Here is a 25119-nt window from a genome sequence, read left to right as displayed (position 1 = left end):
AGACTTTTAAATACAGAGAACAAACAGGGTTGCTGGAGGGTGTTGGGTGAGCAGGGTGGGCTAAATGGGCAATGGGCATTAGGAGGGCTCTTGTTGGGATGAGCACTGGGTGTTATGTAAGTGATGAATTACTAAATTCTATTCCTGAAATCATTATTACACTACATGTTAACTAACTTGAATTTTAAAAAACAAAAACAAAAAACGTTTTAGGGTGCCTAGGTAGCTCAATCGTTAAGCATCTGACTTTGGCTTAGGTCATGATCTCATGGTTAGTGAGTTCAAGTCCCACACTGGGGTGAGCTCAAGCCCCAATTCAGGTAAAACATGAGCCCCACTTCTCTCTCTCTCTCTAACCCCTCATAGGATTCTCTCTCTGCCCCTCGCTCACTTGTATCCCCCCCAAAAAAAACTTATAGAAAAAGTTGAAAACTAACTCTATTCGTGTCATAAAATATTTCTTACATAGTCCCAATTTTGTAGTAATTATAACATTTCATTGTGGTTTTTACTTTCTTATCTCCTTTACTGAACTGTGATCCCCATGACATAGGGCATATAGTTTAATTTTCTTTGTATCCTCAGTACCTAGTCACTGCTGGTTTACACAAAGTAGGTGCTCATATTTATGGAACTAATGAATACATACTCATTTTATTGTAATAAATAAATATTCATGTAATTGCTATCTTTTGCCCATTAAATGCATTCTGTAAACTATAAGGTAACTACTCTTAGATTACAGAATATACATTCTATGAGGTGCTTTGAACTAATAGTTTCAGAAGTTTAATTTTCAAAGACTGCAAAAACACTTCTGTTGAGCATTCCCTATCAAAGGGTAGGCAGTCTATAAGTTGTTGCTGAAAGTTCTTTGTTTTGAATGCCAATGGAAGGAAAATGAAATGACCAACATAATAAAACAAACAAGAACTAGGAAAGATACAATAAAGTAGGGGCAAGATAGAAAGGTTGAACTCATTAACATTATAAAGACTATTCAAGGGGCGCCTGGGTGGCTCAGTCAGTTGAGCATTCAACTTGGGCTGAGGTCATGATCTCATGGTTCATGAGTTCAAGCCCTGCATTGGGTTCTGTGCTGACAGCTCAGAGCCTGGAGCGTGCTTTGGATTCTGTGTCTTCCTCTCTCTGCCCTTCCCCTGCTCACACTCTGTGTATATCTCTCTCTCTCAAAAATAAATAATTTTTTAAAAAAATAATAACAAAGACTGTATTCAAACATTTCCAGTATTTTTTTTTACAAACAAAAAAATAAATCTTTTATTTATAAAAAATAAAAGATTTTAATATGCAAGGCATTTCAGGACACTAAAAAGTTAGAAGAATATAGTTGTTTGGTGAATTTAGGAGGAAAATGGACCATGCCAAATGCAATTGTCAAGAAGGATAGTTCTTACAGTTGGACCAAGAAAATTTCTTGACCAGAAAAACTAATTTTTTCTTTCTGAAAATGGCAAGTGAATTTCTGAGTGAACTTTCCATGCTGGAAAGAGATAATTTTTTTTCTTCAAATAACATAAAATAGGTGGACAAAGATTGTATTTACCACAGAACTTGAAGTTCTTCATTGTTTTAGTTTGTCTTTGCCTTACTGTTAATGAACAGGCTTTGTAAATCTCTTATGTTAATCCTATTACCTGTTCAGAGCTATTTCTGCGAGGGTCATCAATATTCAGGGATCTTAAATCTGAGCTTAAACCTGTCCAAGTTCAAGTGAAGTTCAGTAAACAGGCCTTCTCATCTACTGAACATAACCAAGGATACGAGGCACATAGAACCAAACTGTGAGTCTGCAGGTAATCTTCTTCATACAATTTTTAAACTTTTACCTTGGGGGAAAGAATACTGATTTTAATGCTCATGGGTGTTCTTTTAAAATATTTCAAAGTAACATTCAGTAATGACTTATCTAACTGTAAAACAAATTCCGCGGATCTTTCCCTCTTAAAGAGATTGGCACTACTCATCTTCACTAATGTAAATTCAGAGTAAACACATAATTTTGAACTTGATATTCCAGACTCAAAGATAGTTATTTCAGATAGTTAAATAAAACCATGGAAAGTGAATTAATTTTGAAATTTAAAATTCTTCAGTCCTCCTTTTGAGTGAAGAGAGAATTGAAGGAAAGAAGGGATGATTCCTTGCACTTTGCATTTGAAGATATGACTCCTGAGCTGTGAAAGGGAGTATTACGCTCAGTGAGAAAGCATTCTCAGGCTTAGAACCAGGCACTTAACCAGTTGTGTGTTCTTGTTTTTTGTTTTATTTTTAGTATTACATTTTTGGGGTTTTTACAGGGAGGGGTTGTCTATTTAAGTGGGGATAATAATAGCTGTTTCAGAAGGTTACTTCAAAAATTTAATGACACAGAAGTAATGTTTTAAAAGAAGAAAAGAATAGGGGCTTCTGGGTGGCTCAGTCGGTTAAGCGGCTGACTTTGGCTCAGGTCATGATCTCATGGTCCGTGAGTTTGAGCCCCGCGTCAGGCTCTGTGCTGACAGCTCGGAGTCTGGAGCCTGTGTCGGATTCTGTGTCTCCCTCTCTCTCTGCCCCTCCCCTGTTCATGCTCTGTCTCTCTCTGTCTCAAAAAGAAATAAACGTTAAAAAAAATTAAAAAAAAGAATATAGGGAGTTTGTGGATATTTGTTAAATTAGGTGCAATTTTTCTTTTGATTGATTATATTTTCTTCTATTTTGCCTCATTGTGGAGGTAATTATGATTAATAATAATCTTTACAGTTTGCCTCATGAAAATGAAGTAAAATTTTCCCATTGTTTTGTCGTTGAGTTTTTTTATTAACTTCAAAAATAGCTTTCAACTATAGCATCCATTTATATATATATCCTATACGTATATATATCCTAACATTAAAGCTAGAAAAAAATTTTAGAGGTCATCTAACTCATCATGGCAATTTTTTGAGTAAATATTATGTTTATAAAATGCATTTGAATTACAGAAGTTGTCAAAATATATATGAACCATTCATGATAATGCGTCTACTGTAATTATAACAGTAAGTGCTAAAGTAAGTATAGTTACGAGATATACAGATATTCAAAACAAGGTATCTGCTCTGAATTTCCAGCAAGATTCCAACATTTCTATTTGCTTCAGAACAACTAAGGAAATGTCTGTAGTAAGAGAAATGTTTGTAGTAAGAGCAAACTTGAATAGGGTAATGTCTTTTTCTTTCATTAGGAGCAAAAACTCAGTTATAATTTGGAAGCTTATATTTTCCCAGGATATTTGTAACTGATGATACTGGCTGACAAATAGAAGACTGCCATATGCTATGCATTCCTGACATACAAATTGTTTAAAAGACTCCTTACATCTTCCACCTGTCCAGTCTCATTTATAACAAAATGAGACTCAAAACAATTTGAGAAGAATAGGAACCATTAACCATTATATATACTCTGCAGTGTCTCTTATCAAAGTTTCTATCATAATTCTTCTATCTAAGTTGTTATGAACTTTAGATACCAGGGAGAGTGAAAGTGATAAAGGGATGTTTTCGATGGCATCAAGGTGTGTGTTTTATATGTAAGGGAAAGAAAAGTAACGTTTGCTTGGTGTCAACCATTTGCTCAGCATCTATTTGTGACAGCCATTTTGAGGATAGTGTGTGCTATAATCCATTCATGATTCTGCGGATTTATTAAGAAAAATACTTTCATTACGATAAAAAACAATGTGAAAGTTGACCTACCCCAAAATTAACAACTAGAATGACTAAAGGCAGCAACATAAATCCTGAGTATTGTAACTATCTCTGCAAAGTCCTCCTCCATTAAATAACCGAAATTCAGAAAAAATATATAAACCACTATGACAAAAATGGAAAATCAAATTTAAATCACCACCTCTCATTTTCCACTTATGCACTTTTCAGAAAATCTTACTATTGTTTTCCAGGCATTTTCATGTACGTTTTATTAGTCTGTATTTCAGGCTAATTAGCCTGTATTACCTGTATTAATCAACCTGAATTAGCCTGTAATTCACCAAATGAATCTCCCCTCAGGTTTCACATTCTTAAATGTCTTAAATGTTTTATGGCAAACAGACCTTACTAGAAGTATATCAAAGTATTAGGATAAAGATAACCAAAGTATTAGCATAAATCAAAGTATTAGGATAAACTTTAGTTAATAAAATAGAATAGAAAACAATTCTGAGATAAATGTATAATATATGTGTGACTGTGTACACACACATGTACATACACACACACACACACACACACAGATATTCTTGGGTGGGAGAGATAATTAGACATAAGCAGTGCATAAATGCATTGATTCCAAAACAAAATTTATATTGATTTGACAACATCTATTATTAATTTTAAATATTTTATTTTAGTATTTAAAATTTTTAATTATTTACTAATTATCACTTTTGCTCAACATCTATTAAGTTCCTACAACTAAATATTACACATTTTACATGATACATTGCATATCATTTAATACTCACACAGCCTTTTGAAGTGGCCACTATTATTACTCCAATTTTACAAATAAGAAAACTAAAACACAGAGAGATTTTGTGATTTGTTCAAGGTCACCCAGTCAATAATTGGCAGGGCTATATTTGAACCCAAGTGTTTGTGTATTACTATGTTCTACTGTCACTCGAAGTATTGTAATGCATGGTTCTTACCCACAAGAAGCTTAGCTACTCCTCAGAGGAGAAGACATATATAATTAATCAATTGGAGAATTATTCAAGAAATTAACTGACATATTATGAGGCATAAAATTCCCTCTACATTGATACTGGACCTAACATAACATTACTCTTACTGGAAATCTCCAGTTCTCAATGTCAGTAAATAAAATAGAGGGGTGGGATAGAGAAAGAAGAAATTATGTCTTATGTGAAATCATTATAGCTATCTTTATGATTTGAGAGGTAATGGAGGTCTCCACAAACCCAGCAATAACTCCTATGATATGACATGGTGCTATTAGACCTATCTGATGTGAAATTCCCAGCACTTTTTTACTAATAAAGGAAAAGCAGAATTGTTTGCTATAGGAGTCCAATATGACATTGGGATAGATAGTCATGGCAAGGGTTAAAACATCTGACATTAATATATTAGCATTGGTGAGAACATTAGCCTGGCTTAGTTGATCAGATTAGTTCACAGTCACCTTGGAAAACAGGAGAGCACAGACCTAAGGAGATGTATGGTTAGAGGTAGAAAAGGGTAGGATGTGAAGCCCTGTAAGAGTGACACCCTTAATAAAGCACAGATCAAGGCACAAAATCAGGGTTTCTATCAAAAATAAGTCAGTCAGAGAAATACAAATACTTCATGATTCCATTCATGTGGAATTTAAGAAACAAAACAAACTATCATGGATCGGGGGTGGGGGAGAAGAGAGACAAACCAAGAAACAGACTCTTAACTATAGAGAACAAACTGATGGTTACCAGAGGAGAGGAGGGGGGAAGGGGTTAAATAGGTGATGAGGATTAAGGAGGGCAGTTGTGATGAGCACCGGGGTTGTATGCAAGTGTTGAATCACTAAATTGAACACCTGAAGCTGATATTACACTATATGTTAACTAACTGGAATTTAAATAAAAACTAAACAAAAAAGAAGTGAAGGTGAAGCAGAATTTCTATAGATTTTTCTCCACCTAGCAATTAAAAAAATTTTTTTTCGCATTTATTTATTTTTGAGAGAGGGAGAGAGAGAGCACGAGTGGGAGAGGGACAGAGAGAGAGAGGGAGACACCGAATCTGAAGCAGGCTCCAGGCTCTGAGCTGTCAGGGCAGATCCCAGTGCGGGGCTCAAGCTCACGAACTGGGAGATCATGACATGAGCCGAAGTCGGAAGCTTAACCAACTGAGCCACCCAGGTGCCTCTGTTTGTTTTATTTCTTAAATTCTACATGTGGGTGAAATCATTTTGTATTTGTCTTTCTCTGACTGACTTCTTTCACATAGCATGATACTCTCTAGTTCCATCTATGTTGTTACAAATGGCAAGATTTCATTCTTTGTTATGCCTGAATAGTCTACATTCTATTGTAGTTAGTACAGACACCAATACTTTCCTCAGGGCATCAGTGCAACCCAGAAAGTGGCCAAGGAAATAACTGGCATTTATATTATTTGGCATGCAGGGGCTTCCTGCCCTATGTTTTTATAGAGCCTTCTATGTGATCTCAGGAATATGGGTCTAGAAGCAGGGAAAGAACTAGTGAAGAATCCAAAAAAATGGACAAGTTAATCCTAGGTATGCCTCATTGCACTAATTGTAATTCTTAGACGATAGATGGTGAGTCCTGAGAAATCCAGAGGCTGCAAGGCTTCAGAAATTAAGGAAAAGGCAGGCTAGGCAGACTCAGAAATAACAGCCAGCATCTAACATAATTTAGATAATTTATCACAAAACAGAACCAGGGGCTATGGACTGAATTGTGCCCCCACAATTCATGTTGATGACCTAACTCTAACTGTGATGGTATTTTGAGATACTAATTAGTAAGGAAGGAAATAATGGTTAAATGAGAGCACAAGGGTAGGGCCTTGATCCGTAGATTTAGTGTCTTTACAAGAGGGGACACCAGAGAACTCAATCTCTACACCATGCAAGAACACAGAGTAAAGGTGGCTATTTGCAAGCCAGGAAGAGAAGCTTCACCAGAAAGCCCTGCCAAACCTTGATCTGGGACTCCTGGCCTACAAAACTGTGAGAAAATAAATTTCTGCCCCAGAAGTCTATAGTATTTTGTTAAAATAGCCTGAGCAGACTAAGATACCAGGAAGTTATGTTTATGTGATTTCTGACAAATTGAAAAGAGGCAGACAGTTTGAAAGACTGAAGTGTTAGTTTTCAAATATATGCCACACATTGAGAAGATTTGCACTAAGAAGCAAACAGACTTAATTTTAGAAATTGATCTTAAAGACTGTTGTTTCAATTACATTTAAAAATTCAAATACCATTCTTTGGAGTATACAGTTAATTCTTAAGAGGTTGATACGAATCCCATGAGTGAAATATCACTTGGCTGGCCAAATCTCCATGCAAAGCTAAGTATAATGTTTCCATAACTTTGCATTTTCTAGTTTCAGTTTGATACAGAACTGACAAATTATTGCATATTACACTTGCTTTTATTTACTTATACTATTTATTTATTTATGCTGTTACACTCAGCATAAATCAGTGAGGTTTAATGCAAAACAGAGACATTTATCATTCAAGTAACTACTATCTCAAGGAATTTAGGAACATGGTAGCTTATTGATCGATTATTTTTCATATTCTCATCTTGGTTTTAATGCTTCTATAAAAAATTAGGCTGATTTATTTGGTTAATTCATTCATTCCTTTTAGCATTTTATTGAGGTAATGAAAGAACAGAAAAAAATGAGGATTTTTGAGGTTTGAGAGTCTGACAAATTCGGATTGAACCCTGGCTCTATCTACTGCTACAAGCTCTGTGAGCTTTGGCAAGTCACGGAATCTCCTGAAACCTGAGAGTCCATGTCTGAAAAATGAAGATAATAATTTTTTGAGAATTAAAAACAGTATCTATAAAGTATCTAGCACATAGTGGTTTCTTTTAAAAATGACTGCTGTAGGGGCGCCTGGGTGGCTCAGTGGGTTGAGTGTCTGACTTCGGCTCAGGTCATGATCTTGCAGTCTGTGAGTTCAAGCCCTGCATTGGGCTCTGTGCTGACAGCTCAGAGCCTGGAGCCTACTTCAGATTCCGTGTCTCCTTCTCTCTCTGCCCTCACCCCCCTCCACTCTCTGCCTCTGCCTCTGTCTCTCTCAAAAATAAACATTTAAAAAAATTTTTAAATGGCTGCTGTAACTTATGGAGTATTTATAACATGTGAAACAATTATAAGAAGACAAGAACAAGTAAAAAACTTGTTCCTGTCCTGAAAAAAGCTTACAGTAGTGGAGGAAAAGGAATGTAAAAATAAGTCCTAAAAAAATTGTTGTGGATGCTAGGAGAGAAGTCAATCTAGAGCATAGTGGGGAGATGACTCTAGTTTTTGCAAATCTACCAGCAAACTACAATAGTTAGTATTGAAGGCAAAGCTCTTCTTCAGAACACTGAGAATGTACAAGTCAATTGTAAACTAGATAGTCTGATTAGATCAGGTCAATATATTTAAAATGATTAACAGATGTCATCATCACAGTATCATGTGAACAAGGATAATGATAATAATGAAATAGTTCAGGGGTAGATTTGGGGTTTTTAAAGAGTTTTTTAAACTAATGTTTAAGAATTTTACTCACTTCCTTTCTATTCTAGATCATCACTATGGGAGGTGTTAGAGTTTTAAGAGCAAAGTGTGAGAAATGTTATTCCCTATCAGCCATTATTTTAAATTACTATTAAAATCCTACACTAAGAGGAAAATAAAACCCAAACCTGGTAAAATTATATTTTAAACTATATGTCTCATTAACATGTATATATATCTAAAATCAAAAGGGAACAACATTACAGATTTTTATAATACATAAGATGGAAAATACAGTAACTGCTGAACCACAGCAAATTTGGGGATGGAAGCACTTTTCTGTCTTCTCACCCTATTTTATCACCAATTTGCAATCACACACAGACGAGCTTATTAATACCCAAAGTCTTGTAAACATCCTATTGTTATTTTAAAACCTTTAACCCAAAGCAGACATGGATTTTTTTTTTTTTTAAAGTTTATTTATTTTGGGGACAGAGAGAGACAGAGCATGAACGGGCGGGGGGTGGGGGGGAGTCAGAGAGAGAGGGAGACACACAATCGGAAGCAGGCTCCAGGCTCTGAGCCATCAGCCCAGAGTCTGACGCGGGGCTAGAACTCACGGACCGCGAGATCGTGGCCCGAGCCGAAGTCGGACGCTTAACCGACAGAGCCACCCAGGCGCCCCTGGAATTTTTTTAACCACTAAGAATACCACTGCAAACCAAATGCTGATCATATGTTTTAAATGATTGTTGTACTGTATTACAAATATAAAATACATATTTTTATTTTATTTTACAGACTCACATAACACTCACTATGTGTCTGGATCTAAGCACCTTCCAAATACTAATTCAATTAATTTTAGGATACTAATGCTAATTTTGAAAAAGATAAGTTATTTGAGGAAATCAGAAAACCCCAGAGTGAGGTGATGACAGGGAATATTATTAATAGGAGTGTAGATCAAAAACATCAATAAGTTAATTATACTGGACTTGTGTCTCCTCTACAGAATCTTCAAGCAGTGTCAGCAAATATGTTTCAATATGTTTCTTTCAATTTGTATCTGTTGACTGGTTTCCCTAGTAGTAAATAGTAGTAAATTTTATCCATCTTTGTACTCTAACTCAAATGAAGGCATTAGGTAAAGATGGGCTCTGGTTTTTACTAAATAGACAACCTAGCTGACTTAGGTCTTAGTGTTTGTAAGTGTCATATTGGAAGAGTTTTGTTCTTCATGTAATTCAGAGCCTATGGAAATGCCGGCCACATAGTCTATTCTTAAAATATACTAATTGAATCAATGAATCAAGTTTTCCCCAAGTAATGGGATTATCTATTCAGTAAACAAATTGGCAAAAGTCTTTTTGGAAAATGAAATTTTTTTTTTACTGGATTTCTAACTAGGTTGGCAAGAGGCAAGCCAAGAAGCAAGTTATGCTTCTTTTTCTTCAACATTTGAAATAAAAATTGTCTTTAGATAGTCTTAATGTACTTATTGTGTATTTATTGTATTTACCGTGAATCGTAGTTACCCCAAATTAACTCTATACTTCTGTGGGCGGTGGGGGGAAGTCTGGTTGAGTGTCTTCTTCTCTAGGGTCTATAGAACTATTGAAGTTATCAAAAAGTTTCTATTACTTTGTTGTGAAGTGTTCTTTTGAAGCAAACTAATAAATATTCATTTTTTTAAATGCAAAAATTATTTTTAAGTAATTGCAATAAGTAATTAAGTAGCTTAGTGTTTATGTAGCTTTAATGTTTATTTATATTTGAGAGAGAGAGAGAGAGAGAGAGAGAGAGAGACAGTGAGCAAGCAGGGAAGGGGCAGAGAGACAGAGACAGAATCTGAAGCAGGCTCCAGGCTCTGAGCTGTCAGTACAGAGCCCAACACAGGGCTTAAACTCACAAACTGTGAGATCATGATCTGAGTAGAAGTCGGACACTTAACCAATTGAGCCAACCAGACACCCTTAAGTAGCTTTTTAAATATAATGCTTATTTGTTTGTTTGTTTACTTTAAAGTAAGCTGTACACCCAATGTGGGGCTCGAATTCACCACCCTGAGATTAAGAGTTGTATGCTCTACTGACTGAGCCAGCCAGGTGTCCCTTAAGTAGCATGTTTTAACTAACATTTATTTATTTCCATTTTCCTTTATTCTTTTTAATTACTAAATCCATCGAATTTTAATATTTTGATTACATCTATAGTTACATAAATATTGTGTAATAAATTGGTGTTCCCTTGATAGCTTTTTTTTAAGTGACTCAAACCATTTATTTTGCTTATATTCCCCCTTTTACATGAACATGAGAAAGACACATGATTTAAAATCCATATCTACAGTCTCCAAGAGCTCTCGACAGCCTTTGCTTAAAAGGCTTTTCTTGTTCAAATGGATAAAATCAAATTGGCAAAGACCTTTGACATCCAGTGAATCTGAGTAAGGACTACAATGATAGAAACAATAAAATTATGGGGCGCCTGGATGGCTCAGTCGGTTAAGCGTCTGACTTCCGCTCGGGTCATGGTCTCAGGGTCCTGAGTTCAAGCCCCACATCTGGCTCTGTGCTGACAGCTTGGAGCCTGGAGCCTGTTTCGGATTCTGTGTCTCCCTCTTTCTCTCTCCTCCCCAGCTCATGCTCTGTCTCTCTCTTCTCAAAAATAAATAAACGTTAAAATTTCAAAAAAGTCACATCTATACGGACCCCGCAGGGAATGTGTTAGTATGTATAATAGAGTTTTCCAGATGTTGGAAAGATAACTAAGTACATAAGTTGGATTTGATGTGAACAAAGAATAAATAGGTTCTATATAATGACATCAAAGAGTTTCCCATGAATAAAACTTCATGTACTTTTGGTAGATATTGTGACATATTTTATTTAGTCAAAATTCTATAGGCATAGTGACTAATTGTTATCTGCTTGTTGGGTGATTTCACCAAAACTTGCTTGATGGTCTGGAGAGATGTTATGGAATTAGTTTTTGAACAGCACTGTTTCTTAGATGATTATTCGTTAATGCCAGTTCAGAAGTTGGATTTGTCAAACCATATTGACAAAATGACTCTACTTCCTTATGTTAACTTCCATAAGAGTGTAATGACTTAAAATTTAGCTCTACAATTAAATCTAGGTTCAAATTTTTGCTCTACCACTTACTATGCAATCATGGACAAGTAACTTAAACTCCCTGTCCTTCAGCTTCCTCAGTTGTAAAATGACATTAACAATTATCTCCGCCACATATGGCTATGTGAGAATTAAATGATTTTTGACACATAAAGTAATTGGAACAATGTCTGCACATAGTATTCATAGTAAGTTTATAATTATTATTAATTTTAAAAGTGTTGTTATATAAAATATTGGGATATAATTGTATGATATTTGGTAACAAAATAAAAAACTATGTAATAAATAATGTTCACTAAGTACATAGATTTAAACTGAAGGCTCTTTAAGTAAAAACAAACTATGAATTATGTAAAATATTTAGGTCAAAATATCTTTAATAACATAAACATTACATTGATGTCCTTTTACAAGGCAGACAGAAACATACTGAACACTTTATCACTTAGTGATAACTCTTAGCCTACTGTGGAACTTGGCAGCAGGAGAATAATAGAATCTCATATATATATATATATATATATATATATATATATATATATATATATTTCAGATTCAAAAAATTAACATTAAAAACTCTACCTTTGGTCTACTACTGTTTACAATTGCAAAGAAAGTTCATAGTGGGAGAAGTTAGGAAGGAGCTTAATTACACTGTACATAGAAAGGTATATGTATACATATATAATCATTACTTCTTTGTTCATACTATAGATTATATCAAATCTAATCCCTAAAATGGACGAAGCCAAAAGCCAAAGTTTGGAGGAAGACTTTGAAGGACAGGCTATCCATACAGGTAAGCAAATCTAGAAGAAAATAATAATTATTAAATTAAAGTTAAATCTGGAGATCTCTAATGTTCTTATTGCCACTATTCAGTATGAAATTTAAGTAATATATTTGAATGGTTTCATGGAATCATCTAAAAATACTTGAGTGGAAAAATGAATGTGAAGTCAAATACTCTTAAGCAGTTTTATTTAGATGTCAAAGAATGAGAAAAACATTTATTATTGAGAATTTCTTACTGCCCAACTATTATAAGACCTTTCTATGTACAGTATAATTAAGCTCCTTCCTCTCTAATTTCTCCCACTATGAACTTTCTTTGCAATTGTAAACAATAGTAGACCAAAAGGTAGAGTTTTTAATTTTAATTTTTTGAATCTGAAAATATAAAGAAATGATAAAACATTCTTAAATTAAATGCATTTCAGTATTCCTCCAGAAAACATTAAGACTTCAATTCATTTCACCCAGAGCCTGTTTTCCTAATCTGTTAAATTGTACACGACTGTGTATATGCCTCTACTAAGAGTTTAAAAGTCAAATAGCATGGTTCAAGTTTAAAAGTTCGGTTTGTAGGGGCATCTGGGTGGTTCAGTCAGTTAAGTATCCAACTCTTGATTTCTGGTCAGGTCATGATCTCATGGTCATGCCCTGTGTCGGGCTCTGCGTTGAGTGTGTGGCCTGTTTAGGATTTTCTCTCTCCCTCTCAGAAAAAAAAAGTTGTTTGTACCTCTTAAGCCTCTTCACTTATTTTGTAAACCCTAAAGTAATATAATATTATTGTCAACTATACTTCAGTTAAATATAATATTAAATTATATTATAAATTATATTAATATATGTACATATATTATATAAATATATATAACAAATTATAAATTATATTAAATATAATATAAATATACTGTCAACTATACTTCAATTAAAAAAATAAATAACATTTTAAAAATAAGTAAAAATAACAGTTTAGGGTTTTTTAAAAACTCTATTGAATCTTATTAAATTAATACTTTCCTCTGTCTTTTAATAATATGAAATGGAGCCTTTAAATTTAGAAAGAAGGTTGAATGAATTCACATGAGTACTTTAAAAAAATTTTTATTTATTTTGAGAGAGAGAGAGAGAGAGAGAGAGAGAGCACAAGTGGGGAGGGACAGAGAAAAGGAGAGACAGAATCCCAAGCGGGCTCCACACCATCAGAGCCTGATGCAGCGCTCCAACTTACTAACAGTGAGATCATGATCTGAGCCGAAATCAAGAGTCGGATGTTTAACCGACTTAGCCACCCAGGAGCCCCAAATTCACATGAGTACTTAACAAAATGCATGGGAATTCATTTTATAATGACACTGTGAAGAATACCTTTCTAATTATGGCACAGAACCAAGAAACCATAAAAGAAGATTGATAAATTCAGCTATAAAAATGAGAAGGGAGAGAGGGAGAGAGGAAAGATGGAAGGAAGGAAGGAAGGAAGGAAGGAAGGAAGGAAGGAAAAGAAAGAAGGGAGGGAGGGAGGAAGGAAAGAAGGGAGGGAGGGAGGAAGGAAAGAAGGGAGGGAGGGAGGAAGGAAAGAAGGCACCAATGAACAAACAGAGGGAGGGAGGAGAGGAAGGGAGAAAGGGAAGAAAGAATGTCTGCTGTCCGATAAGTCATTAGTAGCAAATTCCAAAAAGCATTTAACAAATTGGGGGAAACCCGCTGTAATTCAATTGACAAAGAGTTAATTTCCTAGTATATACTGAAAGCTCTTACAAATCAGTAAGAAAAAAAGCAACAATCAAATGGAGAAATGAGCAAAAGATAGGTCAATTAAAACAACAACAACAACAACAACAACAACAACAACAACAACAGCAGCAGCACTGGGGCACCTGGGTGGCTCAGTTGGTTAAACACCTGTCTCTTGGTTTCCGCTCAGGTCATGATCTCACAGTTTGTGAGTTCAAGCCCCACATGGGCTTTGTGCTAACAGCATAGAGCCTGCTTGGGATTCTATATCCTTGTCCCTTGCCCCTCCCCTGCTTGCTCTCTACCTCTCTGTCTCAAAACTTAAAAAGTAAACATTTTAAAAATAGCACTTATGGGGCACCTGGGTGTGCAGTTCATTAAGCTCTTGGTTTCCGCTCAGGTCATGATCCCACGGTTCGTGGGTTCAAGCCTGCATCAGGCTCGTCAGAATCTGCTTCAGATTCTGTGTCTCCTTCTCTCTCTGTCCCTTCCCTGCTCAGACTCTGTCTCTCTCTGTCTGTCAAAAATAAATAAATGTTTAAAAAAATTTTAAATAGCACTTATGAAATTAGTACTATTGTGAGATACATTTTTTTCATACAGTTTGTAAAAGTAAAAAGTTTAATAACACACTTTGGAAAGAGGCATACTCATATATTACTGGTAGGAGTGTAAATTGGCACAACTTCCTTAAAAGTAGTATAGCAGTATCAAAATTAGAAATGTATATGCTTTTAGGGGGCGCCTGGGTGGCTCAGTCGGTTGAGCATCTGGCTTCAGCTCGGGTTATGATCTCACAGTTTGTGAGTTCGAGCCCCACATCGGGCTCTGTGCTGACAGCTTAGAGCCTGGAGCCTGCTTCCAATTCTGTGTCTCCCTCTCTCTCTGCTCCTCCCCCGCTCATGCTCTGTCTCTCTGTCTCCTTCAACAATAAATAAAAACATTTAAAAACATTAAAAAAAAAGAAATGTATATGCCTTTTGACCAAGCAATTTTACTACAATAACCTATAGACAGAATTGCATGGATAGAAAAAAAAAAATGTATGTGCAAGATTCTTCATTCAGAATCATATATCATAGAAAAAATGTGGAAGCAACAATATACATCAATAAGAAACTACTTAAGCAATTTAACATCTACACAATGGAATGTCATGCCCCCATTTTTTTAAAAAAGAGAAGATCCTCTTTATATATGTATATGAAAAAATTTCTGAGATATATTATGAATTTAAAAAAGCAAGGTGAGAAAAAGTATGTATAATATACTACCACCTGTAAAAATAACGAGAGAAAAAGATGCCCTTTTCTGCACATATAAACACATGCTATACACATGCATATTTTGCACAGACAGAAAACATATCTAGAAGATGAAGACTATACAAGTAAACAGAACACAGTGATTGACTGAATATAATTTTTTAATATAAGTAACTTTATATTAAAAGTACATATTGTATATTATGTATATGTATATTTATTTTATTATTTTTTGAGAGAGAGAGAGAAAGGAGGAGAGAGAGAGAGAGAGAGAGAGAGAGAGAGAGAGAGAGAGAGAAAGCAGGGGAGGGGCAGAGGAGGAGGTAGAGAGAGACCTGAACTGAAATCAAGAGACAGACACTCAACTAACTGAGCCACCCAGACATCCCAATATATTATATAAATTTAAAAATTATTAGAAATATGGGGGAGAAAGCGAGTATATCCACATATAAATACAATATTAAAAGTATAGATAGGGCTAATCTTTAGTGAAGGATATTTAAAACTCCATATTTTCAAGAATTTAGACCTTCCAAACACTGTTATTATTTATCACGGCTACTAAACATCTGAATTCCAGTTGGATCATCCTTGATTTTATTAATTTTTCCTAAATCTTCAAATCCCAGCTTTTCTACATTTGTAAAAGTTTCTTAAAATCTTAAAAGGAACTGGATGATTATGTAATAATTTTCTTAAAGCCATTTTGGTTATGTTAATTGAGATCAGGTCTACTCTCACTGGTTGTCTTGTATGTGCTATTATTATTGTTGTTTTCTGGATCTTTATATCATTTCAATTAATTTCCCTAATAATCCTAGTATCCTTTCTTAATAGTGGGTGCCAATTTTAGTTTATTGCTGAAGCTTCCTTCTTATTAATAAACGTGCCATTTTTCTAGTTTCTCTCTACATTCTAATTTCTAACAAATTTACCCTCAAATTTTGCCAATAGTTCAAAGTGTATAATTTGTATTCTCATTGATGTAGATGTTTCAGAAAAATTCTTAGCCATAACCCACTTAACAAGATTAATTTGGGAAAACATTTTTATGAGCAGGGCAGTCAAAAATTTCTAGCCAAAACAAGATGTTCATTTCCGATGCAGAAGATGACAAGTCTATTCCCATGGCAATAGTTAATACAAATTTAAGTTGTATAAATAGTCGTTTTGAAAATAAAAAGGAAAACAATTTGTTTTTTATTTTATTTCAGGACCCAAAGGAGTAATAAATGATTGGAGAAAGTTTAAATTAGAGAGTGAAGACAGTGATTCAGTTCCACCAAGCAAGAAGGAGATTCTCAGACAAATGTCTTCTCCTCAGAGTAGAGATAACAAAGACTCAAAAGAAAGATTCAGCAGAAAGGTAAGGAGAAATCAATAATAAATAACTTACAATGTTTTTAGTCAAAATTACTTGAAAGAATCACTTTAGAGATATTATAAAATAGATATATTTCAAAAATATATATTATAGTATTTATATTGGCAAAAAAACAGGAAATGAAGTGAATGCCTGTGAAGATATTCCATATTAAAAAATGTATAGCAGCTATTAAAAGAATTAGTCACAAATGCATGAGCTGACTTACAGGCAGTTCTATAATATGAGAAAGCAAGATACAGAGTATGGTAAATTATACAATCCCATTCTCTAGAGCAATGGGGAAAAAAAACACATTACTGCATATATTTTTATGCTTATATGATTATATGAACATGTGTGTAAAAAAGTAGGGAAAGACACTCACCAACTTGACAATATTGGTTAGTTGGAAGGATGGGATTGGTTGAGAGATCTCAACTTCCTTTTTCCAAGTAGGAGAAAGAAGATAAGCAGAATAAACCACTTTTTTTTTAAGGTATCATGATTTTTTTAAAGCAGCATTAGCAAAAAAATCACAGTAATTTACTTGTCATATAATGTGTATTTCCATGTGATATGTTAAAAGATGATCTCTAAAATGTTAATGGAGATAAACTCAGAATATTAGAGTGAGGACATTTCACTATTTCTTCCTTCCTTCCTTTAGCTTTTAGGCCATTTTTGAATCCTTATAATTAGCATGCATTATCTATATAACAATAACAATAATAATCATATTAATTAAAAACCCATAAAGTGATTTCCATTGTGGAATATATCACCTTATGGATTATTATCTCTAAACCAGTGTATACCATTCATTATATATTAATTCTCAACAGACTGCATCAGAAACATAAAGGCATTTTTTTTTTCAACGTTTTATTTTATTTTTGGGACAGAGAGAGACAGAGCATGAATGGGGGAGGGGCAGAGAGAGAGGGAGACACAGAATCGGAAACAGGCTCCAGGCTCTGAGCCATCAGCCCAGAGCCCGACGCGGGGCTCGAACTCACGGACCGCGAGATCGTGACCTGGCTGAAGTCGGACGCTTAACGACTGCGCCACCCAGGCACCCCCATAAAGGCATTTTTGAGTGACACATTCAGATTGTGTGTCTATACCTTTTTATTTTTTATGAAAGCCACTCCAGGGTAGAACTTGCTGGGATTTTTTTACCCAAAGTGATGGGTAGTTCAGCGGCACATTTCTTACTGGTGATCATCTCGTGGCTCCACAGCAATATTTAGGCATGCTCTAATCATGAAATAGTTATGAGCTCCTATTATATTCCAGACACTACAGCAGATAGTGAAGAGTGATGAATGAGACAAAATTCCTGCCCCATGGGACCTATCAGTTATAAAAACTATTATTAAAGGGGCGCCTGGGTGGCGCAGTCGGTTAAGCGTCCGACTTCAGCCAGGTCACGATCTCGCGGTCCGTGAGTTGGAGCCCCGCGTCAGGCTCTGGGCTGATGGCTCAGAGCCTGGAGCCTGTTTCCGATTCTGTGTCTCCCTCTCTCTCTGCCCCTCCCCCATTCATGCTCTGTCTCTCTCTGTCCCAAAAATAAATAAAAACGTTGAAAAAAAAATTAAAAAAAAAAAAAAAACTATTATTAAATAAATAAATAAACAACACAGTCTCAGGTAGTGTTTATTGCTATGAAGAAAAATAAACCAATATAATGAATAGAGAGCATAGGGTGGGCATTCTGTTAGGTGGTGTAGTCAAAGAAGGTGACATTTGAACAAAGACTAAAAGTGGTCAAGGAGAAGGCCTTCACACCACGAGTGAGGTAGGATGAGGGGGAGAAAATAGTACATGCAAACTTTGAGTCTATATGCTTTTGTGTCTAAAGCATATAAATTCTGACTGAATGATCTCTGTCATTTCTTGTGTTTATTCCTAGATGAGCATTCAAGAATATGAACTAATCCACCGGGACAAAGAAGATGAAAATTGCCTTCGTAAATACCGGAGACAGTGTATGCAGGATATGCACCAGAAGCTGAGTTTTGGGCCTAGATATGGGTTTGTGTATGAGCTGGAAACTGGGGAGCAATTCCTGGAAACTATTGAAAAGGAGCAGAAAATCACCACAATTGTTGTTCACATTTATGAAGATGGCATTAAGGGCTGTGATGCTCTAAACAGTAGCTTTACATGCCTTGCAGTTGAATACCCTATGGTCAAGTTTTGTAAAATAAAAGCTTCTAATACAGGTGCTAGGGACCGCTTTTCCTCAGATGTACTCCCCACACTGCTTGTCTACAAAGGTGGGGAACTCATAAGCAATTTTATTAGTGTTTCTGAACAGTTTGCAGAAGAATTTTTTGCTGGGGATGTGGAGTCTTTCCTAAATGAATATGGGTTACTACCTGAAAGAGAGACACATGCCCTAGATCAGACCGACATGGAGGAAGATATTGAATAAAGAGTCACTATGTCAACATCTCATATTTCTCCTTTACAAGTTGAGCATTGATTTTCATAGTATCTATATTCCTTTAGAGAACACCAAGTATGGCCATGGCTATTTTAATTTGTGGGAAAAAAAACATGTACACTAAAAGTATTTACTTAGCATTTCTTAGTTACTTAAATGCATAGAAGTCTTTACTATAAAACATTGTAGTGTTCAGCCACATGTTTGTAGACAAAGAGAATATGAATAATGTGACAGTTTTCAAAATCCCTTTCAAATTATGTGTTGGCTTTTTTACTCCTTGTTTTTTCCTCAGTGTTATTATTTGGGCTTTCAAATTACACTATCAATTATAATTTTTCTAGTGTGATAAGAATAAAGTCTCACAAGGAAATAAGTTTTCTTTTTGAAGTCTTTTCTTTCTTGAGTATTACATTATCAAGGTCCTAAAAACATTATATAACCCAAAATACAAAAAAAAAATCATTAAGATACACACACACACACACACACACACACACATATAAACTTAGAAACACTGTGCCACATTAAAGTTGCAAAAAAAAGTAGTATTTCTTTTAAAATTTTTTTTTTCAACGTTTTTATTTATTTATGGGACAGACAGAGACAGAGCATGAACGGGGGAGGGGCAGAGAGAGAGGGAGACACAGAATCGGAAACAGGCTCCAGGCTCCGAGCCATCAGCCCAGAGCCTGACGCGGGGCTCGAACTCGCGGACCGCGAGATCGTGACCTGGCTGAAGTCGGACGCTTAACCGACTGCGCCACCCAGGCGCCCCAAAAAAAAGTAGTATTTCTTTTAAATACAATTTCAGAAGCTAACCTTATTTAGGAAAAAAGGCAGAGTAGTAGCAAAGTCTTTTTATTCTACAGACAAAAAATTATCTAGTAGTGATAATAATTACAACTATACAGATATCATTTTTTAATTTTTATTTTTATGGGCCAGGATTTTATACATATAATATCTAATCCTTTTTTAATTTTTTAATGTTTATTTAATTTTGAGAGAGACAGAGCATGAGTGGAGGAGGGGCAAAGAGAGAGGGACAGAATCCCAAGCCGGCTCCAGGCTCTAAGCTGTCAGCACAGAGCCAGTTGCGAGGCCCAAACCCACGAACTGTGAGATCATGACCTGAGTTTAACCGAATGAGCCACCTAGGCATCCCCTAATTCTTTTTTTAAACGTTTATTTGTTCATTTATTTTGAGAGAGAGAACACATGCATGTGCGTGAGCAGGGGAGGGGAGGAGAGAGAGAAAGATAGAGAGAAAGAATCCCAAGCAGTCTCCATGCTGTCAGCGAGGAGCCCAATGCAGGGCTTGATCCCATAAACCGGGAAATCATGACCTGAATCGAAATCAAGAGTCAGATGCTTATCCAACTGAGCCACCTAGGAGCCCCTATAATGTCTAATTCTTAACCACAATTCCACAAGTAGATAGTATTATTCGACTTTAAAAATGATGAAACTGAAGTTCAGAGATCTATTTCTCTTGAAAACACTTGCAAGGGCGCCTGGGTGGCGCAGTCGGTTAAGCGTCCGACTTCAGCCAGGTCACGATCTCGCGGTCTGTGAGTTCGAGCCCCGCATCAGGCTCTGGGCTGATGGCTCAGAGCCTGGAGCCTGTTTCCGATTCTGTGTCTCCCTCTCTCTCTGCCCCTCCCCCGTTCATGCTCTGTCTCTCTCTGTCCCAAAAATAAATAAACGTTGAAAAAAAAAATTAAAAAAAAAAAAAAAGAAAACACTTGCAAAACTCTCCTCCTACACAAACAAATGGAAATGCAAAATAAAATATAATTTGAAAAATGTTTTTAAACACATGAATGAACTGAGCAAGAAGATAAAAGAAACTTCTAGGGGTCTGAATCACTGTAGGAAATAATGGTGAGTGAGAGCTGAAGCACTAAGGCCCGTATATGAAGACATAGTGCTTGATAAATCATCAAAAATTGGCTCCCTGTAGGAAGTGTGCTTAAAACAGTTTTGCCTATTTTCCCCTGGTGGACCAATGCTCAAATCAGACTTTGTCACAAGTTCTAGTCTCCAGTTTCCTAAATGAAGACTTTATAGATTCTCATTCCTTAAGCCTTTTATAGATTTTCTTCCTACTTCAAGCACTTCACCTTCCTCATATTTCACTGAGAAAATAGAATTTATCAGACAAGCCCTACTTCACCTTTCCATCACCAATCTACAATGTGCACCTGCATGTAAACACTGTTTCCACTGATGTTATAACGCAAGTGTCCATGCAGCTAAGACTCATGACCAAACTGAGCAGTAGAGCCAACCTTCTCACCCATTTTTCTCCTGCAAGTGTTTTCCCTCTCATTTCATCATGTTTCACCCTTTCTCTTTGTCATACTATTCATATTGGCTTGTAAATGAATTTTAAAATTGCCCACTATGTAAAATATACCTAACTATAATTTAAAATTTCCAGCTATTCCTCAGTTCCCTGCTTTCCTATACAGTCATATCTCTCAAAAGAACTATCTACAGCCATTATCTTTGTCTTCATTTCCATTTTTTTTTCATCCCACTCCCATCCAGCCTTTGTCTCAAACACTCTAATTACAGTTGAAGTCATATTGTCAAACTTAGTGGACAATTCTTATTCCCTATTTTATTCTATCTCTTAATAAGCATATGTCAGAGCTGCCTACCTCCCCTCTTTTTGAGTCACTTCTTTCGGCTTCTTTCAAAATACACTGTTTGTTTGCTTTCTATCCTACTGACTATTTCATTTAAGTATGAATAGTCTTCTTTGCCAAACACTCATCCAAGGTAGCCCCCTTCTGTCCATAGTCTTAAATATCACCTTACATTCAGATCACTTTCAAATTCACATTTCTACTTTCACCTCTCTCCTAGACTACAAAACCCTGTGTCTCAACTGGAGAAAGAGAATAAAGGAGAAAAAGAATGGGAAAGAAAAAGAAGGCCTGTAATTGTTGTAGATATTGGTGATACAAATATGGGTAATATAGAATTCCTAACTATGGCCAGCATACATTGACAAGTCCTTAACATATAGTCATTGCAATAGGTAGTTTCTTTTAATGAACCTAAAATTCCATCTTCTATTCCTCTTTGTAAATTGGGAAAGGCATTTTAAATATCCTCTGGCCTGTTTCTAAGTTGGTGAATTCTAGACATACCACAAGGAGGAAAAGTTCTAGGAGAGATACATGAAGGGCAATTACATACAAAATAAGAAACAAAAAAAATAGTCCAACTGTTTTCTCCTATCAAACAATTGCTAACAAATTTGTTAATCCTTTATGGAGTTCTCTGCTAGGGAATTAATGGACTCAAAAAGCCATAGAAACAAACAAACAAACAGGATCTTCATATGAGATATTAATAATGAAAAAACTCCTTAGTGGAATGTCTCTTTAGATTGACATTAATTCCATGAGCTGGAAGTAAATACTTAAAAAGATGATGACAAGGCAGTAAGGAATGATAGTCAAATGGGTATCTTTAAAGAGAACAATATTTTAAGAATGTAAGTTCTCAATCGCTAGTCTTTAACTACAATGTGATACAGCTTTGTAGGGCAGGGGTAGAAAAGCATAGCTAAGCAGTGAAAAAAGTTTCATCTATTAAAAAGAAGAATAAAAAGGAGTGCTTTGAAAGATTCCTTCAATGAAAGCTTTACTCTTGTATCAACTGTGCATTTAAAATAGAGAACTAGCAAGCTTAAGCAGGACTGAACCCAGGAATGTATTTAACCCATAATTGCCAACACAAAAGTAACTAGGTGGCACCTTTGTAGGGAGTAAGTGATGATAGCAACCATTCTCAAAATAAGCACTTGGTGACTAATGGATGCCAGAATGCAGCTTTGATGGTAACACTCATCAGAAAGAGTCGGACAAAAGGCAGGATTTGACTAGAATATCTGAAACCCTCTGCTGCAGAAATCCTGGATTACAAACTCCCCTCATGTAAACACTCATTCCGCTATTATGTTTGGCAGGAGAAGAGATCATTTTTGTCTCAGCAAAAGAATGAAGTTTAAATGTAAAGGTCTAAAATGCTGTAACATGCCTCATAACAAACCACCCAAATAATAAGGGGAATAGCCTTGGAAGAACCAAGAGTGTCAGCTGCAAAGTAATATTAAAATAAGAGAAATATTTTAGGGAACAGCAAAATTATCTTAGTGAGAAGCTTATTCATTCATTCGTTCATGAAATATTTATGGATGAGCTGCAATGTGCCATGTAGTGTTCCTGACCTTAAGGAGCTTACAGTAGAGAAAGGAGACATTTAAACAAGCAATAGGTAATGCCTGCATCTATATCCATGTATATATTAGTAATGGTGGTTAATAGCCTGAGCACTGGTGCCAGACTACCTGGGTTAATTCAGTAACCTTGAGTAAGTTAGTTAACCTCTCTGTACCTGTTTCCTCATCTGTCAAATAAGGATAATCATAGCACATCCTCACTGGACTGTGAGGAAAAAGTGAATAAATCATGTAAACAAACTACTTAGAACAGTGCCTGTTACATAGGTATTACTCAAGTGTTATTATTATTATTATTATCATTATTACTATTACTAACAGATACTTATGAAGTATAATGGTACATACAGTACATAGATACAACCTCTGAAAGATATGCTCATGTAAATAGAAGCTAATTTACGAAGATGGTGGGATGCAATTTATCTATCCCAAACACCTCACACACATTCCTGCATATAAGGACCTTATTAAAAATTCTAAATATTTGAATTGAATTAGAGATCTCCCCCAAAATTGTCATTTCAAGTTGACTGAGGATACCATGATAAATATAAGTTAAATTATTTCTAAAAAAAAGTGTGAAATAAATATTAATACACACATGAGAAAGAAATCTACAGAGTTTTGAGGACTATTATACTGAATTTTTTTTTGTACAATATAATCATGATCATATACTTAGTTGTTCAAATATATCTTGTAAACTATTACCTCACGATAAAATTTTGATTTGCTTTGTTTTCTTTATCTACACTGGTTTTCCACAAGTTTTGAGTGTCTAATACATACAAGTAATTATGTTAGATATAGGAAGTAGGTGATAAAAATGGGTAAGATATAGTCATTCTTTCTTCTCAAAGATTTGCAATCTAGGAGAGCACACATTCCTAAAATTAAAAGACATGGGGATTTATTTTTATTTTGTTTATGTATTACTGTTTGTCCTATATTCTGGAACCCAGCTGATATTGGATTTCAGTGAAGAAATTAGTATCCATTCATGCCCCTCTGATTAGCTAAATACAGTCATCTCTATTCTGTTCTTCCTCTTACTTTCACTCTCAAAGTATATGTTCTTCAAGGCCTCCAATTTTTCAACCCTACCTCTTTAACACTTTCTCCATTTCATGGTTTATATTATATATAATATAACGTTATACATAACATACATTATCTCATTTGATTCTCACAACTGCCCTAAGAGGAGGGCACAGCAAAGATTTTAATATGTCCTGTTCAAGGACGGAGACAAAAATTTTTCAGCTTTATTGAGGTGTAACTGACATTGTAAGTTGTCTAAAGGATACAACACCATGACTTGGTATACATATACATTGAGAAAGGGTCTGCCCACACACACATACACTAAATGAGTTAATTAATACAGATGATGGAGAAATTGAAGTTTATGGTTAGTTTACTTGTCCAGGTTTATACACCTAGTAAGATGTAGAGTCTAAACCTAACCTTGGTCTCCCAATCCTAGTGCCTATGCTCTAGGATACATTATACTCTTTGTTTACCAGTCACCAATACAAAGCATACATTATCAACAAAATTTGGGATTCCCTAAGATTAGAAAGTCTGTCTTAATATATTTCATGTCCATGTCAATTCTTCAGGGAAAAAAGAAAGTTACCTGGAATCCAGATAAAGCTTCGGTAGGTCGCACAACTCCAAAATTACCGTGGTGGCCATGGCCCTGGTAGACAAAACAAGTCTTAGGTATATAGCCCATAATCTCAGTTTTCAATTATGGATTTTCCTTATTTGGGCAATAGCATTCAAAGGAAACATAAATTGATATCATAAACATAAAATAAATATCTTTACATGAGGCTC

At 35.3% G+C, this 25119-nt stretch overlaps 1 protein-coding gene across 2 annotated transcripts; it reads left to right on the top strand.

The window, feature by feature from the left end:
- The first annotated feature begins 1708 nt into the window (after window positions 1–1708).
- On the top strand, window positions 1709–19389 carry PDC (phosducin). Of its 2 annotated transcripts, none has more exons than XM_086694406.1 (4): window positions 1709–1817; window positions 12122–12206; window positions 16413–16564; window positions 18477–19389. In XM_086694406.1, the coding sequence occupies exons 2-4, from the start codon at window positions 12146–12148 to the stop codon at window positions 18999–19001; spliced, it is 738 nt and encodes a 245-aa protein (XP_086550532.1). In that variant the 5' UTR covers window positions 1709–1817; window positions 12122–12145; the 3' UTR covers window positions 19002–19389. The 2 variants fall into 2 exon arrangements, with proteins under 2 accessions (XP_086550532.1, XP_086550533.1); XM_086694407.1 differs by having other exon boundaries at window positions 1737–1805.
- Window positions 19390–25119: the final 5730 nt, after the last annotated feature.

This window comes from Puma concolor, chromosome E4 (genome assembly GCF_028749965.1).
Source record: "Puma concolor isolate L17-30 chromosome E4, mPumCon1.1.hap2, whole genome shotgun sequence".
NCBI lineage: Eukaryota > Metazoa > Chordata > Mammalia > Carnivora > Felidae > Puma > Puma concolor.
Note: the sequence above shows the minus strand (reverse complement) of the source record. Positions and strands in the feature narration are given on the sequence as shown.

Bases quoted from the DNA above. Each gene is read 5' to 3' on its own strand.
- PDC (XM_086694406.1), top strand. From the start codon at position 12,146: ATGGACGAAGCCAAAAGCCAAAGTTTGGAGGAAGACTTTGAAGGACAG. The intron at 12,207-16,412 runs GTAAGCAAATCT...ATTTTATTTCAG, and splicing joins AGGACAGGCTATCCATACAG to GACCCAAAGGAGTAATAAAT. The intron at 16,565-18,476 runs GTAAGGAGAAAT...GTTTATTCCTAG, and splicing joins AAGAAAGATTCAGCAGAAAG to ATGAGCATTCAAGAATATGA.